The sequence below is a fragment of the Sceloporus occidentalis genome, unplaced genomic scaffold, assembly GCF_023333645.1.
Source record: "Sceloporus occidentalis isolate IW3139 unplaced genomic scaffold, rSceOcc1.0.p SCAF_1, whole genome shotgun sequence".
Taxonomy (NCBI): Eukaryota; Metazoa; Chordata; class Lepidosauria; order Squamata; family Phrynosomatidae; genus Sceloporus; species Sceloporus occidentalis.
Window position 1 is genome coordinate 301,281,163 of NW_028316981.1, and position 26,228 is coordinate 301,307,390.

At 44.7% G+C, this 26,228-nt stretch overlaps 1 protein-coding gene across 3 annotated transcripts in view; it reads right to left on the bottom strand.

Moving 5' to 3' along the window:
* Positions 1-26,228, bottom strand: part of WDR7 (WD repeat domain 7) — a 333,095-nt gene that overhangs the window by 186,744 nt on the left and 120,123 nt on the right. For all 3 annotated transcript variants that reach the window (XM_089497268.1, XM_089497272.1, XM_089497267.1), the window contains one exon: positions 19,177-19,290. In XM_089497268.1, the coding sequence (XP_089353394.1) occupies positions 19,177-19,290 (114 nt within the window). The remainder of the gene's footprint in view (positions 1-19,176; positions 19,291-26,228) is intronic.

The following is a 26,228-nucleotide window of genomic DNA, read 5'->3' on the forward strand; positions in this document are numbered from 1 at the left end:
CAGCCTATAATGCTTAATAAATGTCATTGGCTGGGACCAAACCGCAGCTTTGCACACATCCTCCAAGGGGACCCCAGTCAAAAAGGCAGAGGATGCAGCCACCGCCCTGGTTGAATGCGCCCGTACCCTGGCGGGAAGAGGTCTGCCCAACAGTTCATAGCAGAGGTGGATGGTTTCCGCCACCCATTTTGAAAACCTCTGCGGCGATACCGGCAGACCCTTCTTCGGTTCCGAGTAGCACTGGAACAGTCTCTCGGATCGGCTCGAACCCGACGTTCTGTCCAAGTAGAAGGCCAAGGCCCTCCTAACGTCCAGTGTATGCATAGTCCGTTCGACCTCTGTTACCGGGTTCGAGGCCAGGGTAGGCAACACAATGTCCTGACATAAGTGAAAAGCCGACACCACCTTTGGCAAGAAGGTGATGTCGGTACGGAGGACCACTCTGTCCCTATGAAATCTTAAGAAGGGCTGGTCCCTCCGTAAGGCACAAAGTTCACCTGCACGGCGGGCAGACGTGATGGCCACAAGGAAGGCGGTCTTCCAGGTTAAAAGTCTCAAGTCCGTAGTGGCCATCGGTTTGAAAGGCTTGGACTGCAGGGCTGCCAGCACAATGTCCAAGCTCCAAGCTGGGGTCGGTACCGACATCGGGGGGTAGAGGTTCCCACAACCCTTTAGGAAACCCTTCACCAAGGGATCCCTGAAAAAGGAGGGCCTGCCCTCAAACTGGAAGTGGGAGCAGATTGCAGACAAATAGCACTTGATGGAGGTCAAGCTGAGCCCGGCCTCCAGCAGTGCCATGAGGAACTCCAGCAGCACCGGAGTTGTGACCTGGTCCGGGGCGAGGTCCCTCTCCGCCAGGAACTGCAAAAAGCGCTTCCACTTGGAGGCATATGACCTGTGAGTTGAAGGCCTTTGAGCAGCCAGAATCACCCTTCACACCGAGTCTGGTAAGGCTGCTAAGGGAGGAGCCTCCAAGCCACTAGCGGAAGATGATCGACGTCTGGATGACGAACCCGTCCGTCCTGGATCGTGAGCAGGTCTGGGCGGGGTTCGATGCGGAGCCAGGTTCTCCTCGACAGATGCAGCAGCGACGGGAACCACGGCTGTCTGGGCCACCACGATGTGATGAGGATCGCATCCGAGCGGTCTGCGGTCAACTTGGCCACCACCCGGACAATCAGTGGGAATGGGGGGAATGTGTAGAGCATGTCCCCCGACCAATGGAAGGCGAACGCGTCTCCGAGGGAGTTCCTGCTGCGCGTTCTGGAACAGAACTGGGGACAATGTGTGTTGTCGTCGGATGCAAAGAGGTCGATCGAAGGGGTCCCCCATCGATCGAAGATCTCGGCCACTGTCTCTGGATGGAGTCTCCACTCGTGAGAGACTGACGACGTCCTGCTGAGCTGGTCTGCTAGGTCGTTCTCCTCGCCTGGGAGGTGTACAGCTTGGAGCAGGATATTTCTCGGGATGCACCAAGCCCAGATTCGCAGGGTGATGTCCAGCAACGTATTTGACTTGGTGCCCCCTTGCTTGTTGATATAGAAGAGCACCGTTGTATTGTCCGTTCTGAGAAGGACTACCTTGCCGGTCACAGTCTCTTCGAAGGCTCTCAAGGCCTTTTCTACTGCCAGCATCTCCAACGCGTTGATGTGGAGGTATCTTTCGTCTACTGACCACTTTCCCCTCACGCTGAGGTCGAGAAGGTGAGCTCCCCAACCCTCCAAGGATGCATCCGTCGTCAGGGTTAGCTCTGGCTGAGGCCGGCAAAAGGGTAAGCCTGCGCAGACGTTTTGGGAATCTTGCCACCACGTGAGGGAGGATGCGACGGGCCTCGGGATCGTGAGCCATCTGAGGGGAGGGTCCGACGCTGGGTTGAATACCGAGAGGAACCACCTTTGGAGAGGTCGAAGCCGGAGTCTTGCCCACGGTGTCACGAAGGTGGTCAAGGCCATATGGCCTAGAGCTACCTGGACGTCTCTGGCCCTGATCCGCCTGTGCGTCATGAGAGGCCTGATTGAGGATTGCAGTGCCAGGAAACGGTCCCCAGGAAGGTATGCGATGCAAGAGTCGGAGTTGAAGACCGCCCCGATGAAACATACTTGTTTGGAGGGTGTGAGGCAAGATTTTTCTAGGTTTACTATTAGTCCAAGGGACCTGAGCAACGTCAACGTGAAGTCGATGGAGTCCAGGAGGTCGGCCTCTGAATCAGCTGCCAGGAGCCAGTCGTCTAGGTAAGGGAAGACTCTGTAACCCCTTTGATGGAGATATGCTACCACCGGCGCCATGCACTTCGTGAAGACCCTTGGAGCCGTAGCCAAACCGAAGGGGAGGACGTTGTAGTGATAGGCGTCGGAGCCAACGGTGAAGGTGAGGAATCTCCTGTGGGACTCCCGGATTCCTATGTGGAAATAGGCATCCTTGAGGTCGATCGTGGCAAACCAGAGTCCCTGGTGAAGGAGGGGCAGAATGGAAGACAGAGTTACCATTCGGAAACGACGGTATCGAAGGAAAGAGTTCAAGTCCCTGAGGTCTAAGATAGGTCTGATCCCGCCGTCCGGCTTTGGGACCGTAAAGTATCTTGAAAAAAAGGCTCCCTTCAAGTCGTCCCGCTGGACTGAAGAGATGGCCCCTTTTGCTACCAGAGAGCGCACTTCGTCGAGAAGGGTGTCCGGGGGTAGGGTTGACAGAAATTTCCCCTTAGGGGGAAGAGATTTGAATTCGAGAGCATAACCCCTACGGACGATGTTAAGTGCCCAAGAGTCTGTCGTGATGGAAGCCCAGGTGTTAAAGAAGGGCTGCAGAATATCTAGGAAGAATGGAGCGGGGACAAAGTGCGCTGGTACCCTTCAAGACCTTTTCTTGGTCTGGTCGCTATCCGGCCTGCGGCCCTTCCGGTAACGAGGGGGACCGCCGCGCCTGCCAGAGGAGGAGGAGGATTGCGAAGGGTACCTGGAACGCTGGGACCCCTGTTGCTGATACTGACGGTCCTGGCCTGCCGGTCTAAAAGACTGATCTTGAGGCTGCCAGGGGCGTTGCTTCTTCCGGAATGGAACCGATGCCGAGGAAGACATGCCGTGTTTCTTGGCAGGCGCTTTCATCTTGAATTTCCAGTTCAGCCGGTCGTCTGTATCTGCATGGAATAGGCCCGAGCCGTCGAGGGGCATCTCCTCAATGGCTGCCTTCACTCCCGGATTGAGATCTGATCCGCGAAGCCAGGCATGGCGGCGAAGAGCCATCGATGCTGACATGGCTCTACCCGCGCAGTCAGTCACATTTCTTGACGCCGTGATGAGCCAGCCCCCAATGGAGTGTGTCTCATCCCTTATCTCGACAAGCTTCCTCTGTGTGTCATCCGGGACGTCTGGGATAAGCAGCGAGATCTCCTCCATGAGCGACTGCACATATGCGCCCATACATGCCATGTAGTTCACGGCCTTGACAGCCAGGGATGTGGCGGAGTAGGCTTTTTTGGCCAGGCCATCTATTTTACGGGCCTCACGGTCCACGGGAGAGGTGGCCTGCTTGTGAGTGGAGGCGACCTGAGCCCCCTCCACGATGGCGGAATTCTGCCTAGGATGGGTGGACAGCCAAGCGCAGCTCGCGGGGGCGACGCGGTACAAAGATTCCACCTTGCGCGAAGTCCCAGTCAAGGAAGCAGGGTTCTCCCAAGACCTCTTCAGGATTGTCTCCAAAGAAGGCAGAAGAGGGATGGATGGAGGCGTTGGGACGCGCCCATGGACTCGGCGTTTGACTGGGTCCCGGGACGACTCATCTGGGTAGGCAAGCTCGATGTCCAGGGCCCTGGTCATCTTAATGACATGCTCCGCAAAGGACCGAAGATCATCTGTAGGCGAGGCAGGCTCTGGGTGATGCATGTCCTGAGGAGAGTCCTGAGGGGACAGTTCGTCGTCGGACTGGTAGGCCGATGAGGGGACTATCTCCAGGTCGGATTCTGTGTCAGATTGAATCCTCAGATCCTGAACCCTCCCTGGGTCGTGGGCCGTCTGGGCTCTGGGTTCAGCGTGCTTCCCGGCCACCCTGGCTGATTCTGGTCTGGGAGGACCGAATGGCGCCGTAGGTGTTTTAGCCTTGGGAACCTGGCGCCGGCATCCTTCCTCGAAAGTACGTAGCGCCGTCTCTCTAGGAACCGCCATATAGTATTTGTTTGCCTCCGAATCATATAATACATCGGGGTCGTTGGGTTGGACCTCCGATGCGTGCCTGGGTGACGAACGCGGCACTGGAGTGGGGGAACGCCGTCCACCCGTAACGGAGTCCTCATCCCCCAAGTCTTCTACCGGGATCACGACGAGTCCAGGAGAACTTGGGGCTACCTCACTTTCCATCCGTCGAGGCGAGAGATGTTGGATGAGCTCCTCCCGAGCTCGAGAAGGAGGTGGCGAAGGCCGCGATGCAGGGACCGGTGTCCTGGGCACTCAGTCCGGAGATCGGTTTGGAGACCGGTGTTTGGAGCCCGAAGAGTGGCTTGACTTCTTGGGAGGCTTTGCCGAAGCGGTGGAGTCCTTGGAAGTGCCATCATGGGTCTTTTTCTTTTTGTGGGCTATCGGCGTGGGCTCAGGAACATTAGCCTTCCTCTTGGAGCCTTTGGGAGCTTCAGGAGGGAAAAAGGGGTTGTCCTCCAACTCCACGAGCGTCGACCTGGGGGTCTTATCTCTGGACCCAGAAGAGGCACGGCTCGGTCCCGCGGTTCCCGGTTCCGAAGGGCTAGGTGCCGGGACGGAAACCTCCTTGTGTTTGGAGGACTTCTTCACAGGGTCGCCCGCCTTTTTGGATGGGACGGACTCCTCCCGGCCAGAAACCGATCTTGCAGCCGAAGTAGACCCAACTGGAGAAGCAGCAGCCGCTGCAGCCTCAGACCCTGACTTTTTGTGGGGGTGTTTAGAGGACTTGTCGGTGGTACTGGGCCTGTCTGGGCCGCGGACCACTTGCGGAGACTTGCCGGTGGCTCTGGGCTTATCCGGGCCATGGGCCGCTGAGGAAGAAGGCTGGGCAGGAGCCGGGGGCGCCGAAACGGCACTGGACGGGCTGTCCCGGGGCTTGGAGACCAGGGAAAAAGTGGAAGGTGAGGGGGCTGACGCCGGACGGGAAGCCTCCCCGTGCACCTTACCCTGTGCTATCGCCGAGGTCAAGCGGGACTCCTGATTTTTTCTCGCTTGGGACGTCATGGACTTGCAGAGCTGACAAGCCTTCATGTCGTGGTCCTTCCCCAAGCAGAGCAAGCAAGACGAATGCGGGTCCTGAACAGGGAGTTTGCCCCCGCAGACATCACACTTCTTGAATGGAGGTGACATTATTCCGAAGACGTTGACGGAGTCAGACGGTCCGAGGTCGCAGCACAATGGGGAAGAACAGCAGAAGAATGGTCAAGCACAGTCCGAGGTCGAAGTACAATGTGGAAAGCTAGAGAGGAATGGTCAAGAACGGTCCGAAGTCAAATAGCCAGTGATTCGATGGAGAAGAGCGACGAGCGAAGTTCCAACAGTAGCCAACGCGGCGGAAAGAAGGAACTGGGGAAAGAGCGGGAAGGCAGGGGCCTTATAACGGGTGGGCGGAGCTACCGCCAAAATGTTGCATTTTGTTGCAAAGTGTACTTTGCCCAGTGATTCCAGAAGTTTCCGACAGTACTGCGCAGGCACAGTAAAACCCATTTGTATGATTCGCAGAGACCACGAAGAAGAAATGTATTTATTTACCAATTTTTTGAATGTTTCCCCCATTCCTAACTCAAATGGCTTCAAATACTACCTTAAACTGGGACTTTATTCTGAAAGATCATTCTGTCCATCTAAAGGTAAAGGTACTCAAATTGGCTTCTACTGCCTTGCTTTGCCTCATCCAATGCCTAAATTCTAGACCTGACAATTCACAATCTACTCAAGAATCATAGAGATGGAATGACCACAAAGGCCATCTAGCCATGCAGGAATACACAATCAAACCACTCCAGAGAGTTGGCCATCCAGACTCTGTTTAAAAACCTCAGAAGAAAAGGTTTCTTTTCCAAATAAGGACCTTGTGATAGAATAATGTTTGGGATTTTAAAGGAGTCCTTTCTGGTATGAAAACAACCACCAGCATTTATGGTACTACTTTTACTGCCATTCTTCCCCCAGCAAACTGTAAACAAGATATAGACTCAATAACCTTAAGACTTTGATTTTTAATCATCTTTCTCTGATGAAGAAACTTTGGTTTTGAGAGCTAGTGTCAGGTTTTTGTGCATTTTTGGTTGCTATAACCTGTACACTGTAATATTTTCACAAAATAAAAGATAATACAGTATATGTTATGGGACAGGGCAAAGAAATGTCATTTCAGTGGCATGTCTATGTGACATGTAAAACATACAATTCTATCCATAGAAAGTAAGATTTGTAGGGAAAAACAGGATTGCTTAACCTTTTAGTGACACTATTCTGAAATTCTGGAGACAGAATTAGCAAAGCAAAGGTTTCATACCAATTCCTTCCTAAAAAGGGAAACAACAACTGAATTTTTTGGAATTTTAACATTATTGCATTATTGCAAACATTACTGCATAGTGTTTGATGTAATAAAACGATGTAAGATATAATGTTTCCCTCCCTCTCAAATTCTGGATGTTTAATTGCAACACTCAACATATGATGTAAAATTGCTTAGAAAGCTGATTTTATCTTTAAATTTCCAACATTCTCTGCCCTGGGCATATTATTTAAGAGTATTTTGTGTAAAATATGTTTACACATAGTTTTAAAAACTCTTAACCATTTACAAATATTCTGAATAAAATATTTTTATAAGGAGACATACTCATGATCTTTTAAGAAATAACAAAAATGTGTGCAAATTGCTGAAGACAATATCACTCCATTTTCCATCTACACAACTCCTTTTATTAAGCAACGCAAGCTGTCATATACAACGGTAATGCTGATGAAAGAAAAAGCCTGTGGTTTCTGACAGCAGCAGTGAACTCTGACCCTAGAGGACCATAAAGCAGCCAACTTGGGTCCATTTTACATGAACAGAACAGAGTGATTTACGTGGACTAGTTTAAGTTTCAAGAGACAGATAACATCTTATGAAAAGCCACAGAAATTATGGGAAGAGCCTTCTAAGCACAATTTTAAAGATGGCAAAGCTTTATTGTATAGGAGATTTTCAAGGATGTGTTACTGGGTGTTAATGTGTGCTCATAATTTACTGTCTTCTTATAAAGGCTGAAACTTGGCTCACATTTTCTAGGCCATGAGAAGTGCTTTGGGAAGCTGGAGAATTTGTTCAAGCACAGGCACAAGTTGAATATACAGACATTCCTCAATCAATTTTTATCTTTGGCTATAGGCCGCTAAGAATATCTTTGGGTTGAGTCCCATTCCCTACTCTATTTTCTCCTTTGTAACATGTAGCAAAACCTATCTGTAGCCTGATATCACAACACTATACAACAACCAACATCACTGGGCGTTGCTTGAAGTGAATAAAATAATGTTGAAAAAGTATTATGGTAGCAGGAGAAATCAACATGGGGCTGCCATTTTTAGTAAATTAGTGTTTGTCACCTTGTACAGTTCTTCCTTGGGCATTCGTTAGGGATGCCACACACCTTAAATGACAACCTGAAAAGGAATTGTAGAGGTAATGAACTAAGTTGGATAAGCAGTGCAACAATCCTACCAGTGTCATTCCCTAGTTGGTGCTGTTAGTTGCTGTCAAGTTTCCTTTGACTTATATTGACCCTATAAATGAGAGACCTCCAAGACAGCCCTGTTCAGATTCCACAAACAGGCTTTGATTAAGTATATCCACCTGCAAAAGTCTTCCTCTTTTCTTACTGCCTCCCAGTTTATCAAGCATTAGTGTGTTTCTGATGAGTTATGTTATCTCATGGTATAGCCAAAGTATGATAGCCTCAATTTTGTCATCTTGGCTTCTAGGGAATGTTCAGACTTGATTTACTGTAGAACCCATTCACTGGTAATTTAGAAAGCCCGTAACTGCAGAATTATCCTCTGATCTCCGTGTTTGTGTGTGCGTGACTTCAAGTCACCTGTTCACTTTTGGTGACCCCATAAATTTCATAGTGTTTAGTTAGGCAAGGAACAGTCAGAGGTAGTTTTGCCAGTTCCTTCCTCTGATATATACCTTATAGCACCTGGTATTCACTGGCATTCTCCCATCCAAGTAAGGTCCACCCCTATTTAGCTTCCAAGATCAAATGGGATCTGGTACCTTTGAGATATTTACGTCATCCCCTAGTATCAGTGCTAAATTAAGCATTTTTTAAAAAAATAACTTTTTGATTTCTGTCTCACTATCAGCTGTACCCTTTCGTAAAAATGTAAGATCTGACCACAGTAACACATTCCTTGAGTACATCTCATTTTATTTACTGTAACACACTCTACATAGGGCTGCCTTTGGAAACTGCTTAGAAATTTCAGCAGGTCCAAAATGCTCCAGCCACACTGTTGATTGGGATTGGTACATGAAGCTTATAACTCCGTTGCTGAAAGAGTTTTAAAAGTTACCAGTCTATTTTTAGGCAAAATTCAAAGCCCTAGTTGTGGCTGAGGTCCAGACTATCTGAAAGTCTGTTGGTCCATATGAGCCTGCTCAACTCTTATACTCTCTCCATCCCATCACCCTAACAGCTTAATCTGATGAGGATATAGGAGAGAGTCCACAGGGAAACTCAGGCGCCTTACAGACGGGCCTAAGCAGCGCCGTCGTTGCGCCAGGAATACGCGCGAGGGGCGGCGCTTCCAGACACGCCTTGCCCCTCGTGCATATTCCGTACGGCAAGATGGCGGCGCCCTATACAGATGGGCGCGGCCATGTTGACGTAACGGACGCGCAGCGTCCGGACGTCTAAACCCGGAAGAGACGTTGCGAGTGCGCGCTTTGGCACTTGCGACGTCTCTTCCAGGTTGCCGGAAGGAGCGCGATTTTCACGCTCCTTTTTTACAGCGCGGGGGAGTCGCGCGGTTTGGCTGCAGCGGCTTCCCCGCGCTGCAACCGGCAGTGGCCCAAGACTGCCCCTTTTGGACGGTCTGTAACGGGCCTCAGTTGGCCCCTTCTGCTCTCTTTTTGTTCTTATTTAAACTTAATATATAATGTTTTAAATTAGTTTTGAACTATAGTTTTTTGGGGGGTTGTTTGGGCTATGTGGCTGTGTTATGGAAGAATTTATTCCTGACATTTCGCCAGCATCTGTGGTTGGCATCTTCATTCTTGTGTTTCAGTCAGGAAATAAGCCACCCTGTATGGTAGCAGGATGTGCTGGCTTAGTGGTTAAGATGCCATTTCTGGCATAAGGTCAGAAGGTTGGCAGCTCAAGGTCCAAGTGTCGCGTGATGGGGTGACCTTCTGTCACTAGTCCCAGCTTCTGCCAACCTAGCAGTTTGAAAGCATGCAAATGCAAGTAGAGAAATAGGTACCACTTTGGTGGGAAGGTAACAGTCCTCTGTGCAGTCATGCTGGCCACATGACCATGGAGTCATTCATCTTTGACAATGCTGGCTTCCTTGGCTAAGAAATGAGGTGAGCACTGCCCCCTACAGTCAGATATGACTAGACAAACTTGTCAAAGGGGAAACCTTTACCTTTTTATGCATGTCAACAAGCCCATTTTACTAGGCTCTTGGGTTTTAAAATTGTTTTTGGACTCTGTAAAAAAAGTATTTATTGTATATCATATTTCAAATATTGAAAATAAGTGACTAAGGAGAAGGGATATATTGCATCATGTCAGTTTCAACTTATGGTATGAATAAGAATTATTCATGAATTAGAATTAGCTATGAATCAGAGACCCCAAGATACTCTGTCATTAACAGCCTTGTTCAGGTCTTGCAAAGTCAGGGCCATGGCTTCCTTAAATTTATTCATCTGTAAAGCAGTCTTCCTCTTTTCCTACTGTTGAGCATTATTGTCTTTTCTAATGAGTCATCTTGTCTCTTCATACGCCAAAAGTACAATAGCTTCAGGCTTAGTCATTTTTTTGGCTTCTCAGGAGAGTTCAGGCTTGATTCGCTCTCATACCCACTTTGTCTTCTTGGCAGTTCATAATATCTATAGAACCCTCATCCAGCACGACATTTCAAATACTTTCATTCTCCCCCTACCAACCTTCTTCACCATTAAAGCTTTCACAATCATATATACAAATCAGAAATACTATGGCATGGATGATCCTGACTTTGGTATTCAATGACATATCTTTATGTTTGAAGATCTTACCTAGTTCCCTGCATATGAAAACAAAGTTATCATTGTTGAAAGGCGTGCTGCCTGTATTGTGATCATTATTCATAATGAAGTATTTAATGAGTATCTCAGCAATTTTAGCATAAAATTGCAACATAGTGCATATTTACCTCCTGGTAAATCCACTAACTTTAGTGAAACTTAGTATACCAGAGTCTCCATAGTGATTTCCAAATTTCACTATCCATACAACTTCTATCTGTAACACAAAGCCAGGGAATGTTTGCATATCTATGAGGCATGAAGCCTGTGCATTGTAATCTGACCCGCTATCATGCAAGACTGTGAAATGTAAGTTCTATAAAGTTTTCCTACAGCAGACATAGGAAGAATATACTACTGAGGAGACGCATGTATTTTCACAGTAGCTTCTGTTTTTGCATTCTAGACTTGGTTCACCTTTCGATGTGGTGTAAAATTACCTCAAGTCTGCCAGCCAGAAGGGATATACAGATGCTTTATTAGCAGGGAACCTCAGAAACTAGAAAGAAGCTGAGATCAATACTCAGTCTCACACTAAATCCTCCTTCAGCTATATCCTCGAACAGTGGAAACAGACATTTTCCAGCATAAAATGCATTCAAAAATGATTCATTTGTAGTATATTTACATTTCTAAACTTACAATGCCAAGACATTTTCCCAAATATACTGACTATTTTAATATTAGGAGGCATTTAGGGAATTTCAAGAGAAGGAAGTAAAGTGATGGTGGTTCCAAATGGAACAAAAGCTTACAGTAAGCAATGCTTTTCAAGATGCATTTACATCTCTCTGACCCTTCCATATGTTCTCTGTGGCACTAACTGATCAAAATACAAAGCATGGTAAGACAGATTTTCAAGTTAGCTTTCTGTTCACTGAGAAAACAACAAAACCTTTGAAGAATACTCTAAAATACATTTCATATTACTGATAGGAATTACTGTAAACCGGCTAAGCCCTGGTAAATGGCAGTATGAATTTCACAGCACATATAAACATTCATAACTCTTTTTGCTCTTCACATGTGGCAAACTATGAAGACTTGGCAAATAAATAGAAGTAATTATGTCATCACATTTTCTCAAATTAAGATCTTTAGATATGAAATATTTGTAAAAATATAATGAACAGAATCCATTAGGGCAGAGATCAAATACTGATGGAAATGTCTTTTGCCAAGAATTAATGCAAAACATAACATTTGGAAAGAGGTTGGAGGAACTGAGGGTAGTTATACTTGAACTATAAGAAGAGAGATTACAGAAGTGAAGTAACTATGGTATGTAATCAGACATTATAAAGAACAGATAAAAGGGAACCATGGTATGTAATCAGACATAAAGAATAGGTAAAAGGGAATAAATCTCAAATATTATCTACTCCACTATCTCAAGTAGCTGGTTACAGAAGGCTTTTATTTGGTTGGAACATTCACCACATTTAGCCCAATAAGAAGAAGATTAGATGTTCTGATCAAGATGGACATAAGGATCGGCAAAATTGATCACCAACGATGGTCCTCCCTGGCCTCGCATCGGGAGGCACGGAGATGCACTATCCACGATGCTGCAGCCTTTTTTGAAAACATGCAAATATCTGCCTGATCAACATGTAAATCACTTCCTCTCAACCAAGGGTCACACAGTATACCGTATATACTCAATCATAAGTTGACATCATGTATAAGTCGAGGGCAGATTTTGGAGCCAGAATTATGGATTTTGATATGACCTGTGGCTAAGTCAAGGGTAAAATGTACAGGCCTGTAACAAAGGAAGTAAATGATGAAGCAATGGGAAATTATGCCGAAGAACTTGCATAACTTTTTGTGTTCACCATAAAGGCTGGATGGAAGAGATAGTAGAGAAGGGACAGTGCTTCTTTTAGATGCTCCCAGGACAGACTAAGCTCTCACCTTTTGAGACTCTATTCAGAGAATCAGATAGTTCCTTTTTTTAAAAAAAAAAGAGTTAAAGTATAGTACTTGCATACATATATACTTGTATACATTTACTTATGTATATATACTGACCTGTGGATAAGTCAACTCAGGTTTTGGGGCCAGGTTTTTGACTAAAATTTCTAGACTTCTACATGAGTATATATACTCATTCACTTTCATGCTAGCATTCTCTGAATATGCCAGCCATAGATGCTGGTGAAACATCAGTCAGAAATAAACTCTTCCAGAACATGGCCACATAGCCTGAAAAACCCACAAAAAACTATCTGCCTGATTGCCTTGTCACTACCCATCCATCTTTGAAGTGGGCAGTCAAAGCTGTGGACAGAAAAGATATCATTTGTTTGAGATACTATGCTAACCTATTCTGGACAACTACCTCAATTTAACCCCATTCAAGAGTCAAAGAACCTCCTTAGATTTTCTTTTCACCATTCAGAAACAAAATATATTTCCTTTGTTTTGTTTTCAGTTTGAATGTTGTACTTTTTTCACTATCAGAAATTACCAGCTAGCACACAGCCAGTTGGCTCTGCTAGTTGGAAAATTCTGTAGTCCAAAATGTAACTTTTCTAACCTCTGGTTCTGACCAATCCTGGGTTCAGCCTCTGAGACCCAGGTATCTTTATTTCAAAACGTATTAGTTGCCTTAGAGTCCAGGCAGTTTGTGTTTATTCTTTTTTGCTTTGGCATCTGACATGCTATTGTCTCAGAATTGAAAGCAGATTAACGGTTGGGCTACTACAATTGTTCCTTGTCTTTTTTACAACCATTTTCTGCTCAGTTCTGGTGAGTAAACTATGTGTTGAGTCAGAATTTCCTCTTGCACTTTCCTGCTAAAATACCTTAGTGTAGTGTAACTATAGGGAAGTTCCCATTGTGTTCTACAACAAGATACGCTTGAAAGGATACACAGATATTCTGAAGCCTACTTTTCTAGGGCCCTTAAATCTAAGATAATTTTATCAAAATATTATTTGGAACTTTATCTACTAAATATAGGCCTCATACAGACAGGCCAAAATAAAGCTGCTTCAGGTCACTTTGGAGGTATGCTGTTTAAATGATGCATGAGTCCTAAGAGCCCGGAAGCTCCGCCAAAGTCATGGTCCAGTCCTAAGGACTAGAGCGCAGCTTCTGGGCTCTTAGTACGCATGCATCACTGAAACAGCATACCTCCAAAGTGATCCGAAGCAGCTTTATTTTGGCCTGTCTGTATGGGGCCACACTTTACTGTATCTACTAAAAAGGCTCAAACTGAATGCACAGTTTGTGAATTCTACTGGAAATTCTAGATGTAGTCTCACTGGCAAAATTTTCCATCTTAATCTGCTTTAACTAATAGTGTGCTGACTGCAGGATCTTAAATAACAGTTTAAACTCTGTTCAGCTGGCTCATTATCATCACAATGGTAATCAATGGTCTAAATATAATTGGGCCCATCAACCATTTTGTGGTACCGGGGTACTCAAAAATGCCTAAATGGCAGGAGGCTCATGTCTTATTTTTGAATCTGGAACTAAAGGATTCCTGTTTTTGAGAGACACCCTTCAAAAACATCTGAAGGGCCACCCATCTTCCATTACTGGTTTATCAACTGCATTAAAGCAGAGCTGATAAGAGAAGTGTCCAGTCACTCTGTGGACTATGTTAGGCTGGATCTATTTGAGTCTGTAAATATCGATGAAGCGGGCAAGCTTCTTGGATTAGTAAGGAGGACAACCTGCCCTCTCAATCCCTGCCCATCATGGCTGACCGTCCAGGGATCATGGTCAGCCACGATCCCTGCCCATCATGGCTGACCATAATCAATATGTCCCTCAGGGAGGGGAAGTTTCCATCTAACCTTAAACAAGCAGTGGTTAAACCACTCCTGAAAAAACCCTCCCTTGACCCCCTGATCAGAAATAACTACAGGCCGGTCTCTTTATTGCTATTCTTGGGCAAGGTGATTGAGATGGGAGTTGCCTTCCAACTCCAAGCTGTCTTGGATGAATCTGATTATCTGGACCCATTTCAAACCAACCAGGGTGGGATACGGAGTTGAGACAACCATGGTCGCCTTGGTCGATGATCTCCATCTGAGCATCGATGGGGGAAGTGTGGCCCTGCTGGTGCTCTTAAACATCTCAGCGGCATTCGATAACATCGACCTTGGTATCCTTCTGGAACGCCTGAGGGGGTTAGGTATCGGAGGCACTGTACTCTAGTGGTTCCGGTCCTACCTCTCAGGTAGATTCCAGATGGTGATGCTAGGGGACAGTTGCACTCGTAAAAGAGAGCTGACATCTGGTGTCCCTCAAGGCGCCATTCTGTCCCCCATGTTTTTTAACATCTACATGAAGCCACTGGGAGAGGTCATCCAGAGACATGGGGCGCGATGTTATCAGTACGCTGATGACATTCAAATTTATTTCTCTATGTCTCTGACTGAAGCAGTGACAAAGGATGGTGTCCCTCCTCTGAATGCCTGTCTTGAGTTGGTAATGGGTTGGATGAGGGAAAATAGACTCAAATTAAATCCAGAGAAAACAGAGGTACTAGTGATAGGTAACCCTGGCCCAGAGAAGGAAATTCGTCATCCAGTCCTTGACGGGGTCACACTTCCCCTGAAGGACGAGGTTCGCAGGTTAGGCATACTCCTGGATTCGTCTCTAGAGTTGTCATCTCAGGTGGAGACGATATCCAGGAGTGCTTGGTACCAACTACAATTGATACGCCAGCTGCGACCCTATCTGAACCAGGGAGACCTTGAAACTGTGGTACATGCACTAGTAACTTCTCGTTTAGATTTCTGCAAAGCGCTCTACATGGGGCTACCTTTACACCAAGTTCAGAAGCTTCAGCTGATTCAAAATGCTGCAGCCAGATTGCTCACTAGAACATCTAGATCAGAGCACATTACACCGATATTGAAATATCTGCACTGGCTACCGATTAGCTTCCGGACCCAATATAAAGTGTTGGTGATTACCTTTAAAGCCCTAAATGGCTCGGGCCCGAGTTACTTGAGGGAACGCCTTGTTGATATTTGGGTGATGAACCTTGCCCGTGATTCCGGTCCAGTGCCAAATGTATGAAGATGCTGGTTATCTCTCCAACACAGGAACAGAGCAAAACTCCAAAACAGGCTTTCAGCTTGCTTGGAACAATGCCTGGAGAATCAGCTGCTTAATAAAAGAATCACTCTCCAGCAGTTCACTCCTTAGAAGGCTTTATTACTTTGTTTCAAATAAACATAAGCTAGTCACTACTATACAAAAACTCTTACTGTCACACCACACTATCCCAAACTCCCACAATCTACCAGAACAGCGTTTTCCTTATATACAGTATTACCATGAGGCGACCACTAAGTCCAGCCTCTTCATATACAAGTTGCTATGCACCACAGACACCAATTCCTCTTGAGACTGAAGACATAGCATATTTACATTTAGTCCTGTTCAGTTGACCTTGAACATCCGGCTGCTGCTCTGGACTCCAGCTGTAGCCAGTTTAGGCTTCTGCAGCCATTGCCACATCTGAATATTTTCACCTGCAATATACTAACACGCCTCTCCCTACACAATCCGCCCCGCACTCTCAGGACTTCTGGAAAGAAACTATTGGAACACCAAAAGTTAGACTCTGGCGGGTTACAAACCGCCATGAAGGTACGTGCAGAGCACGTACTAGGGTTAGGGAGGTGCGGTGCTTCCGCACCTCCCTAACCCTAATACGCGCTCTGCACGTAAAAAATGACGGCGGCCGTTCCAGACGGCCGCTGTCATGAGGACGTCACGGCCACGCCTCCTCTACACGGGGCGGGGAGGACGTGACGTCCTCACTCCGCGCCAGGGCGCCTAGGGCGCCCTTTCCGCGGACCAGGAAGGAGCTCCGTTTTGGAGCTCCTTCCTGGTTTGCGGTGGCGCTTTGCTTCGCTGGGCGCAGCCTTCAGACGGCTGCGCCCAGCAAAGCAATGGAGAAAGGGGCCAAGCGGCCCCTTTCTCCTTCTCCCCGCCGCTGCGGGGTGTCCTTGGGGCTTGAAGCCCCAGGGACACCCCTTTTCAGGCTGCGGGGAAGCAGCATTTTGCTGCTTCCCCGCAGCCTGAAAAGCGGCGGATCGGGGCCTCAGCGGCTGCCGTTCTGGCAGCTGAGGCCCCGATACACCGGGGAAAGGGGCGGTCTATAACCCGCCTAAGATCAATTTTGGATAAAGCATTTACTGCTGCTACCCCAAGACTCTGGAATGGCCAACAAGAAGAGATCTGTCTCATTAACACTCTAGATGCCTTTAAGAAAGTACTTAAGACAGATCTCTTCTGGTGGGCATACCCACCTGATCTATTAAGATTGAACCCTGAAAATGTTTACCTCGTAGGGATGATGTGCACATAGATTGTAATAATAATTTTATATTGTTTTATAACTGACCGGTAATCAATATCTGTATGAAATTGTGAGTTGTGATATTTATGCATTGTAATGCCAATTTTAGCTGTTGTGCTCCTGCCTCGATCCATGGGGAGAGGCTGGAAATATAAATAAAGATTTTATTATTATTATTAATTGTTGAGGCAGAATGATTTTCCTTCTGCCCTAAATGATACTGCTGAAGAAATAATAATAATAATAATAATAATAATAATAATAATAATAATAAAGCTTGGGGTTACCTGGAGTGGAATTTGTGTAGAACCATTATGAGGAGTGATCAGATCTGATTTGTAAACATAAATTACTATCCTCAGAATTCTTTGATTCTAATTATATGCCTTTTTGTACTTGGCTCTTATGGTCTCAGGTTTTGAGGAAAAACAACAAACCCTGCAGGGCTAGGATCTCTAATATATTCTACCATGCAAAGATGACCATATTGCTTTTGAGTAGTTAATCCTGTCAACAAGAAGTTATGAGATAGTACCAAAGTCTCTGCTTTTGACAATGTTGGTGACATTTCACCTTTTTTCCTATTATGTGGTCAGCTGTACTGACCAAAAGTGGCTTAACCTGTTCTTACAGACACTGACTACAGTATTAAGCCATACAGCTGCATCAGTTTAGAAAGGTTAATAGTTATATTCAAAAATATAAAATACTTGCTGATTTCCCTATTGTTTACATTTTCAAAAGTCAATCATTTTTAAAAAGAAGTAATTAGAAGAAAAGAAAAAATGCATTAAGGGGACTACGAGTTCATTTTTCAATGGAACACTTGAAAACTGAAGTTTCTAAGATTTTGTTTAATCAATTGCTTCTGGCTGGAGTCATCATTAATTATTTTGCATGTTTTTCCATTCTCTTCATTCTCCCACCAAACAGAGTTACCTGCCAAAGGAATGATGTGCAAATAATTTGCTTTGATTTTTAAAAAACAATAAATTAAATGTTTTGATGCATAATTGTAACCAACTTCTGGGGACCATGGCATACTCATATTATGAATCTCATCAATAAATACTAGCACTTAATGCATAGATATAGAAACTGCATATATTTTGAGAGTACAGTGCTAAATTTGAGTAGTCATAGTAGCAACATATTATTTCCCCTACAATGAAGGCTTAGTCTTTTCATATCAAATTTATCACAATTAATTTATTAACATTCCTCTATTTTAATTCATCTGTATTCTTATTTTTTTATTTGGATTCCATCAATGTGGGTGACAATTGTTAAAATTTGTAAAGGAAAATAAAACAGAATGCAGAGATATTGTGAGAATCGTTCACAGGATTTTAGGCTGATCAATCAGTTCTTTTTATAAATGAATTAAATTTTACCAAATGTGTATATTACTAAAACCTCAGGACCTGAAAGTATTAACATATGAAAAAATGTTAAAGATGTATTTTCTTTCTTTAAACAGATATCCAGATAGAAATAAATGAATATGCCATGATTTTCATTACCGTTCTGAATAGATACATGTTTGTGGTGCTAGTTCAAGCAGAAAAACACACAAAATTAGTGAAGTTGTAATGGACAATATACAGGGAGAGATATTGTTGGTGACAATCCTACTCATCTTGTAAGACCTACAAGACCTGCTTCCTGTTCAATGCTTCCTGTTCAATGAACTTGCAGGAAACACCAAAGATCTACGTGCTTGGTGCTCTTGTGTACCAGATTTGCACTATCACTGAAATCCACAAGCACATGGACATTATCAACAGGAAAGAAGAAATGTTGAAAGTAAACAAAGTTTGGCTACCAGTCCCAATAACCACCATAATAAATGATAGCCTTTAGAGCTGAAGGGCAGGATATAAATACCATAAATAAATAAATAAATAAATAATAAAATCAAGACTCAACACAAGCAAATGAACACCACCCAGGCTCAAGGGGTTTCCTTGCAGACAATGGATTACCAATTAAATAGACACAAATCCCCCTTGCATATCCCCCCCACAACACACCTCCAGGCTGCGCCATTCAATACAGCACAACACACAAACTCCACCATTAACATGTAAACCACTTCCTCCCAAACAAGGTTTTCACAGGTATATATACTCCACACACTTCTATGTCACCAGCCTCTGAAGATGCCAGCCACAGACACAAGCAAAAGTTGAAGAATAATTTCTTCCCAGAATGTGGCCACATAGCCTGAAAAACCCACTAAAAACTATAGAAGCCGGTAATGAAAGCCTTCAGTTTCATATTTAACATATTATTCTAAATCTCTCCTCAAAACTGACTTTTTTGTGAAACCATTGATGAACATCTCAGAGCAAATGAAGTCTAAGTATATATTAGGACAGGAAAAAAGCTAATACAAGGAGGTGCCATGTTTCAGAAGTATGAAGTTACTTGCTGGACATTAAGCATTTTATAAAATGAAACAGAACTGAAAATATACAGTTGCTCTTGATACATATTCAAAATGGGATTTAGGATTTAATTCCACAGAAAGATAGTTCAAATTTCCTGAGATTTAACATGTTCGAACATTTTTTAAAAAATACCTGCAGAGATATCATCATCAGGCAAATCATGCTCTTCTTCTTGAACTTTGGTTTCAGATGGTAATTGTTCAGGAGCAGCAGGAGCAGTCTGAATGGCTTCTTGGGTCACCCCCGCTGAAAGGCAAGTAAAAGAACAACACTTAAATCCACATTTTCATTACTTTGACCTAAAAGGGGGGGGGGGATTACAAAATTTTAAGTGTGTATTATGTTAACTAACAAAATAGATTAAGGCAGATTTCAAAGCCTACAAGAATCCTAATTCCTCTAAAAATATTAGCCAACTCTGACCCAATTCAACTATGTTTCCTTAGAATGTATCAAGATAAAGGCCAGTTTCTGAGACTTGGTCCTCCAAGAATTTTGACCTCATCAAGATCAGACAAGGATACTAAAATAAAATATGGAACTAATGACAAACACACATAAAATCAGTGCTCCAAATCAGTGTTCTAAAATAAGTGGTGCTCTTGACTACATATGTGCATCTGTGGCAATTTTACAGGCTAGAAACAGATCAATATCAAAATGAGGTTCACATTTAATAATAAACAATCCACATTACCAATATGCAACATAATATAACTGATCATTCCTTCCCTAGAGCTGATCTCCTGTGCATGCTCGGAAGCAGGCCACAATGAACACAGTGGTATTTACTCCAGGATATTCTTGGGTTGTAAGGCATTCAGTCATGTACAGTTGGTCCTCGATATCCATGGATTCTGCAACCACAGATTCAACCATCCACAACTAAACAATATTTTAAAAAGAGACAAATTCCAAAAAGCAAACCCTGATTTTGCCATTTTATCTAAGAGACCTCATTTTACTGTATATAATGAGGCTTTTACATCCACGGATTTTGGTATCCACAGCGGGAGGGGGAGAGCGATCCTGGAACCAAACCCCAGCAGATACCAAGGGCAGTACATTTTCTGTACATTTTCTTTTGAAAAATACAAGCTGTTTGGGAGGTGGACTAAAGGGGAAACTAACACAGGTTCACATGGGCTAGCTCAGCAAAATGCTTTTGTATGGCCTTGGTCTTCCTCCAAAAGAATAAGATGACACTATGAGGGTTACATGATAAATCTTGTTCCCTGTAACACAAAGGTACTGGGAAACGGGTTATATAGCAAAGACTGTGGAATGGTTCTTTCAGGGCCGGCTCTAGATATTTTGCCAGCCTAGGCAAGAAATATTTTGGCACCCCTGTCGCTCCTCATAATTATTTTCACTCCTTGATTTCTGCTGTTTCGTTTGTTAAAGCTAAACATGACATAAAACTTAGGTTCCAATCTTTCATCAGTATTGAGAATTAGTCAAAAAGCCAATTAGATTTTTACAGGTTAAAAACTTATTTACTGCTGTGATATTTGGAATGGAGACTAATGCACACATATTCCTTTTGCAAGCTGGAATCATTATTCATTCTAATGATGTAGAAAAATCTGGATCCCATCCCCATGAATTTATGGGATAGTAGTGGTCCATCTATGACCCCTAAAAACTAAAAATCTTCACCCAAGGGACAGAAAAGGGTGTCACAAGAAAGAGAAGAAAACCAGTAGGGTCACCAGGTGAGAGGACCAGGGCTGCTGCCACACTGAGGAATTAATGCAGTTTGACACCACTTTAGCTGCCTTTGGCTCCCACGTTGACCAGCTGTCCTAACCGCAAAGGAGGACAAGGCACCGCAAAATGTAGGGCTTTCAAGTAAAATGGAGGACATGACCAAGTAAAAGCTGAAACCCCTCATATAAATATAAATTCATGCTTTTTAGTGATGCTCAAAAGGGAGGACATTTTTGGAATTCCTCTTGGACAGAAGACTGAAATATAATATATACCCCAGAAAAAGAGGACACCTGGTCATCTTGCTGGTTCCATGCTATGGAGCCCTGGGATTTGTAGTTTGTTGTGGCTCCACTGCTCTCTGAATGAGAAGGCGAATTCTCCTCCAAAAATCCAAATCCCAGGATTCCATAGCATGGAGCCAGGACAGTTAAAGTGGTGTCAAATTGCATTATTTCTGCAGTGTAGATGTAGTCTATGAAAAAAGGATGGGAATGGCTCCAGGGCGAGAAAGAAAAGACACACAGAGTAGGCACAACCACCAAGAGTAGGCAAGCCACACTCTCTCAGCCTCAGAGGAAGGCCATGTCAAGGCTTCTCTGAACTCATATTGCCAAGAAAATCCCATGGTAGGTTCGCCTCAGGGCAGGGCAGACCTCCTCCTCCTCTTCCAGGACATGTCCTCCATTCCAAACTTCTGTCCAGGAGGTATTCTAAAACATCCTCCATTTTGAGCATGACTAAGAAGCATGCATTTACATTTCTAGAAGTGTTTGGAGCTTTTCTTGAGTCCTGTCCTGCCTTTTTCTTAAATGTCTTCCATTTTGTGGTGCCCTCCATTGCGGTGAAGACATCTGGGAAGAAGACCAAGCTTTTAAAGTGGATTGTTGGAGCCAGTGTGGACTAGTTGTTTGAGCATTGGACTAATACTCTGGGTTCAAATCCCAGCTCGGCCATGGAAACCCACTGGGTGACTTTGGGGAGTCACACTCTCTCAACCTCAGAGGAAGACCATGGCGAGCCCACTCTGAACAAACCTTGCCAAGGAAACCCTAAGAGGGGGTGGCCAGGAGGCAGAAAGGACTTGAGGACACACAATAACAAACAACAACAACAAGGGGTCTAGGTGACTGAGTGGGAAGGGAGGCAAAAGTGATTGGGAAGAATAGGGCCAAAGCCTGGGAAGGAGGAAGGAGTTATGGGGGGAGGGAGGGAGAAATGGGGCCATGGAAACCCACTGGGTGACTTTGGGAGAGTCACACTTTCTCAGCCTCAGGAAAAGGACATGGCGAGCATTCCCTGAAAGTCTCTCTTTTGGCAAGAAAGAGAGGGAGAGAGGATGGAAGGAAGGAAGAGAAGAGGGAGGGAGGGAAAGAATATGGGGGGAAGAAAGGGGGAAGGTAGGAAAGAAGGAAGGAAGGAAAGAAGGAAGGGGGAGGCAGGGACAGGAGGAAAGAAAGAAGGAAAGAAGGGAAAGGAGAGAAGGAAGGAAGGAAGGAAGGAAGGAAGGAAGGAAGGAAGGAGGTGCTCTGGACTGCACAACAAACTCCAACTCCCAGAATTTCATAGCCTTGAGCCAGAAAGAGTTAAAGCAGTGCCAAACTGGGTTAATTCTCCAGTGTGGATGCAGCCCAGGAGTTGCAGAGCGCAGTAAACTTCTTCCCTCCTTCCAGCCTCAGCAAGCAGCTCTCTCTTCCTGCCACTCGGAGGCTGGCAGTGCTGCTGGCTGCTCTGCTTGCCTGATTCTATGATCCTCTGGCTCCAGCCACCAGTGCTGCCAACAAGCCTCGAAGATAATTCCCGAAAATGTTTGTCCAAAACCCGCTGAATCCCCCCAGATCACACGGAATATTCAGTCACAATTCCCGGAAAATTCCCATAATGTTAAAATGGCGGATGTTTTGCAAATAAACGTAAACATAATTGAATAAAAATAATTGTAACTTATTCCAACTCTCAAAATCACAATTGAACCAAACAAAGAATCTTTCAGTCCTTTTCAGATATTTATTTTGACATGAAGGGGGTTCAGGAAGCTTTGTGCCAAATAGAAACGTGTTTGGCTGCAACCGCACTGCAGAAATAAATCCAGTTTGACACCCTTTTAATTGCCATGGCTCAGTGCTAGGGAATCCTGGGAATTCTAGTTTTCAGAGACATTTAACCTTCTCTCTCAGCAAACTCTGGTGTGACAACAAACTACAATTCCCAGGATTTCATAGCACTGGGCCATGGCAGTAAAAACGGTATGAAACTGGATTGTCTCTGGAGTCTGGAGTGAAGATGCAGCCTGAGTTGGGTCCAAGACACACTGCAGAAATAATCCAGTTTGAGACTGCTTTAACTGCCCTGGCTCAGTGCTAGGGAACCCTGGGAATTGTAGTTTTGTGAGAGCGAGCTCTGGTGCCACAATGAACTACAGTTCCCATGCATCTGAGGAAATATGCTTAAGTCTAGGAAAGCTCATGCTGCCAACTTTTCTTTCAGTGAGACTCAAAGGTGCTACAAGATCTCTCTATCATCATCACCATTATTATCATTATTAAATCCAAATGCACCTGAAGAACTGGACTTAAATTGGCAACACTGATATCCTGTAGACTCATTCTCTGGGGCTGTGATAGGGAAGCGTCCTTTGTTCAACCAGGGAATCCTGGGAATTGTAGTTTGTTGTGACATGTTGAGACTCTGCTTTTACCGGCAGCCAGGGCTCCATGCATGAAATTCTGGGCTTGGTGGTTTGTTGTGCCCAGAATCCCATCATCGCAGGGAGCCTTGCAGTTAGAAGCAGTGCCAAACTGGATTATTTCTGCAGTATGGATGGCAATGGAAAAGAGAACGAAAAAGAGATCCACAAAACAAAATTCTGGGAAGACAGGGCAGGGATGCCAACTTACCAGGTGCTCTGCCCATGCTCAGAGGCATATTTAATCACTAACACACACACACTCGGGGACATCACATTCACATCACACAACCCAAATGGTCCTCACAGTACAACAACAACCCTGAGAGGTAGGCTTGGGGCACTCTGCCCAAGCTCAGGAATTCATAAATTCAAATGTCACTCTCAGGCACACACAGAAGTCCACAACATCAAGCCATGATACCATGATCAAGTATTGCCTTTGTGTGCCTTAAAACTTATGTCTTACTTGGAAATCCAAGGCAATTGGGAAGCCAGCCAAGATCCCTCACTGCCTGCCTCTCTCTCTCCAGCACTGCAGCCACTGTGCTTTGCCCCTGGAGCCTGAGAATGCCTTGGGGGGGGGGGGGGGGGCAATCACTGTCCTCTCTCTGATTGGCTGAACTATTCCTCCAAACAGTTGGGGTTGGTTGGGCTTGCTCCGTCCTGGCTCTCAGAGGGAGTCATTAGAGAGAGAGAGAGAGAGAGAGAGAGAGAGAGAGAGAGAGTTTTTTCTCCAGCCCTCTTGGCTGAAAACTGTTACACTCCAGAGGGTTGGTTGCTCTGCAGCAGTCTGGAGCTGAAATGGGCCAAAGTCGCCGAAAAGGCACTGAAAGGGAGCCAGGCGCGAAAATCACACGAAAAGCTCTGAAAATTCCCCATTTTCACGTGAAAGTCGCGAAATTGGCAACACTGCCAGCCACTCTCTCTCTCTCTCTGGCGCCCCCTAGAGGTTGGCTCCCCTAGGCGGCTGCCTAGCTGGCCTATATGGACAAGCCGGCCCTGGGTTCTTTACTTTAAGAAAGTTGTACATAGCCAACTAATGTCTAACCCAGTGGTCCCCAAACTGTGCTCTTTAAGGGATTTTGGACTTCAGCTCCCAGATTCCCAGACTATTGGCCAACATGGCTGAGGCTTCTGGGAGTTGTAGTCCAAAATCTCTTAAAGGGCACAGTTTGGGGACTACTTGTCTAACCTATAGTTAAAACTGGTATTGAATTTGTTAATTTGGTGGAATTTTCCCAACCCATCCATTCTGCAGTAGTGACCTGGCAACCTTGACAAATTAGAGCGCGTAAATCCATGGTTTAAGGCTCCCATTTTGTTCAAATACTGGTATGTCAGGGTGGGAGAAAGAAATGCAGTTCTGTCTCTAAATAAGTTGAATTCTTGATTAACTATGCCTGGTCTTCTAATCACTCCTAGAGTTACAGGGGGAAGAAAAATCCCCTTCAGGACCTCCACCTCAAAACAACTTTAAATTGTGTACAAATTGTGGAGAAATGTGACAGATCCATTCTGCCAAAATGCCAGCCATTTCGGACAGCTGTCTACTTCTAAATTGAACTGTATGGCCCTCATGGCTCCAGAACATGCCTATCACTGTTGTACTTATCACCATCATCAGCATTAGCATCATACCGATTGTTTAAAATTCTTAACTTTTACTGTTTTAATTGTTTTTAAAAATGTTGTTTTAATGTGTTTTTATATTGTGAGACAGGTCCCTTTTTGGAGAAAGGCAGGATAAAATAACTAAATAACTAAATAACTAATATTGGGGGTAGTATCATTATTACTATTATTATGACTGACCTAAGCTGGTGCTCACATGGTGGGAGAAAATGACATAAATAAAAACTGTGTTGAAGTCATAGATATTGCTGTGATTCAGCAGCTGAGCAGGGCTAAAATAAGTCAACTTGGTCAAGTAATAATCAGATGATGTGAGACACTAGTGTGAACACTATGACAGTTAGAATATTGTGAAACAGAAAGCTGAATCTAGTCAATCACAAACCAGACATAACAACAAAAACAGGAGTAGCAGAAAGAATAAAGAAAAATTAGTTGGCTTTATATGGAGTCATTTAACTCAAGTGTTGAAGTCATCTAATTCAATGTTGTCTACACTAAGGATGTTTTGCCATAAATGAAGGCAAGGATATTTCTCAGGCTCTTGTGGAGATGCCCGAGTCACTTGCTTGCAAAGCATGCACCCGGCTACTAAAAGCCTTGCACTGAACCCTCAAGAAGTTATTTGGAAAGAAAGGAACTTCACAGTGATGGGGGTAGTAACATCACTCCTAAATGCCTTTGCAGTTTGTCCTTGATGTACTAGTCAGATTCAAGAGCTCACTCCAGGAAATAGTGGAAGATGATCCCATTTTTAAAAAGTTAGTAAGGGCCCAATTAAAGCTCCATCATGTGGATGAATTCCTTCTGTTATTGAGTTAGATGCTTTTATCAGAATGACTGCTCTGTGCTTTTTTTCTCCCTCTCTCACACAAACTCTTACACCTATCTCTACCATCTTAGAAGCCTCAATGACACAATGACAAAAGAAAGCCAGATTTAAAAATTAGCAGAAAACAAATCTCAATACTTTTTGTTAGCATGCAAGGCTATATTAAATGATATAGTCTTGCAAGGCACTTGAGTCCTACAGGTGTAGGGAGATGTCTGAAATGTGGAGCAAAGGAACACAGCTGGGGGTCTGTCTCATTTAATATGGCAGATGAGTTTCAGCTACATCTAGGCAACATCTGAGGAAGCAAAAGGTATTTCA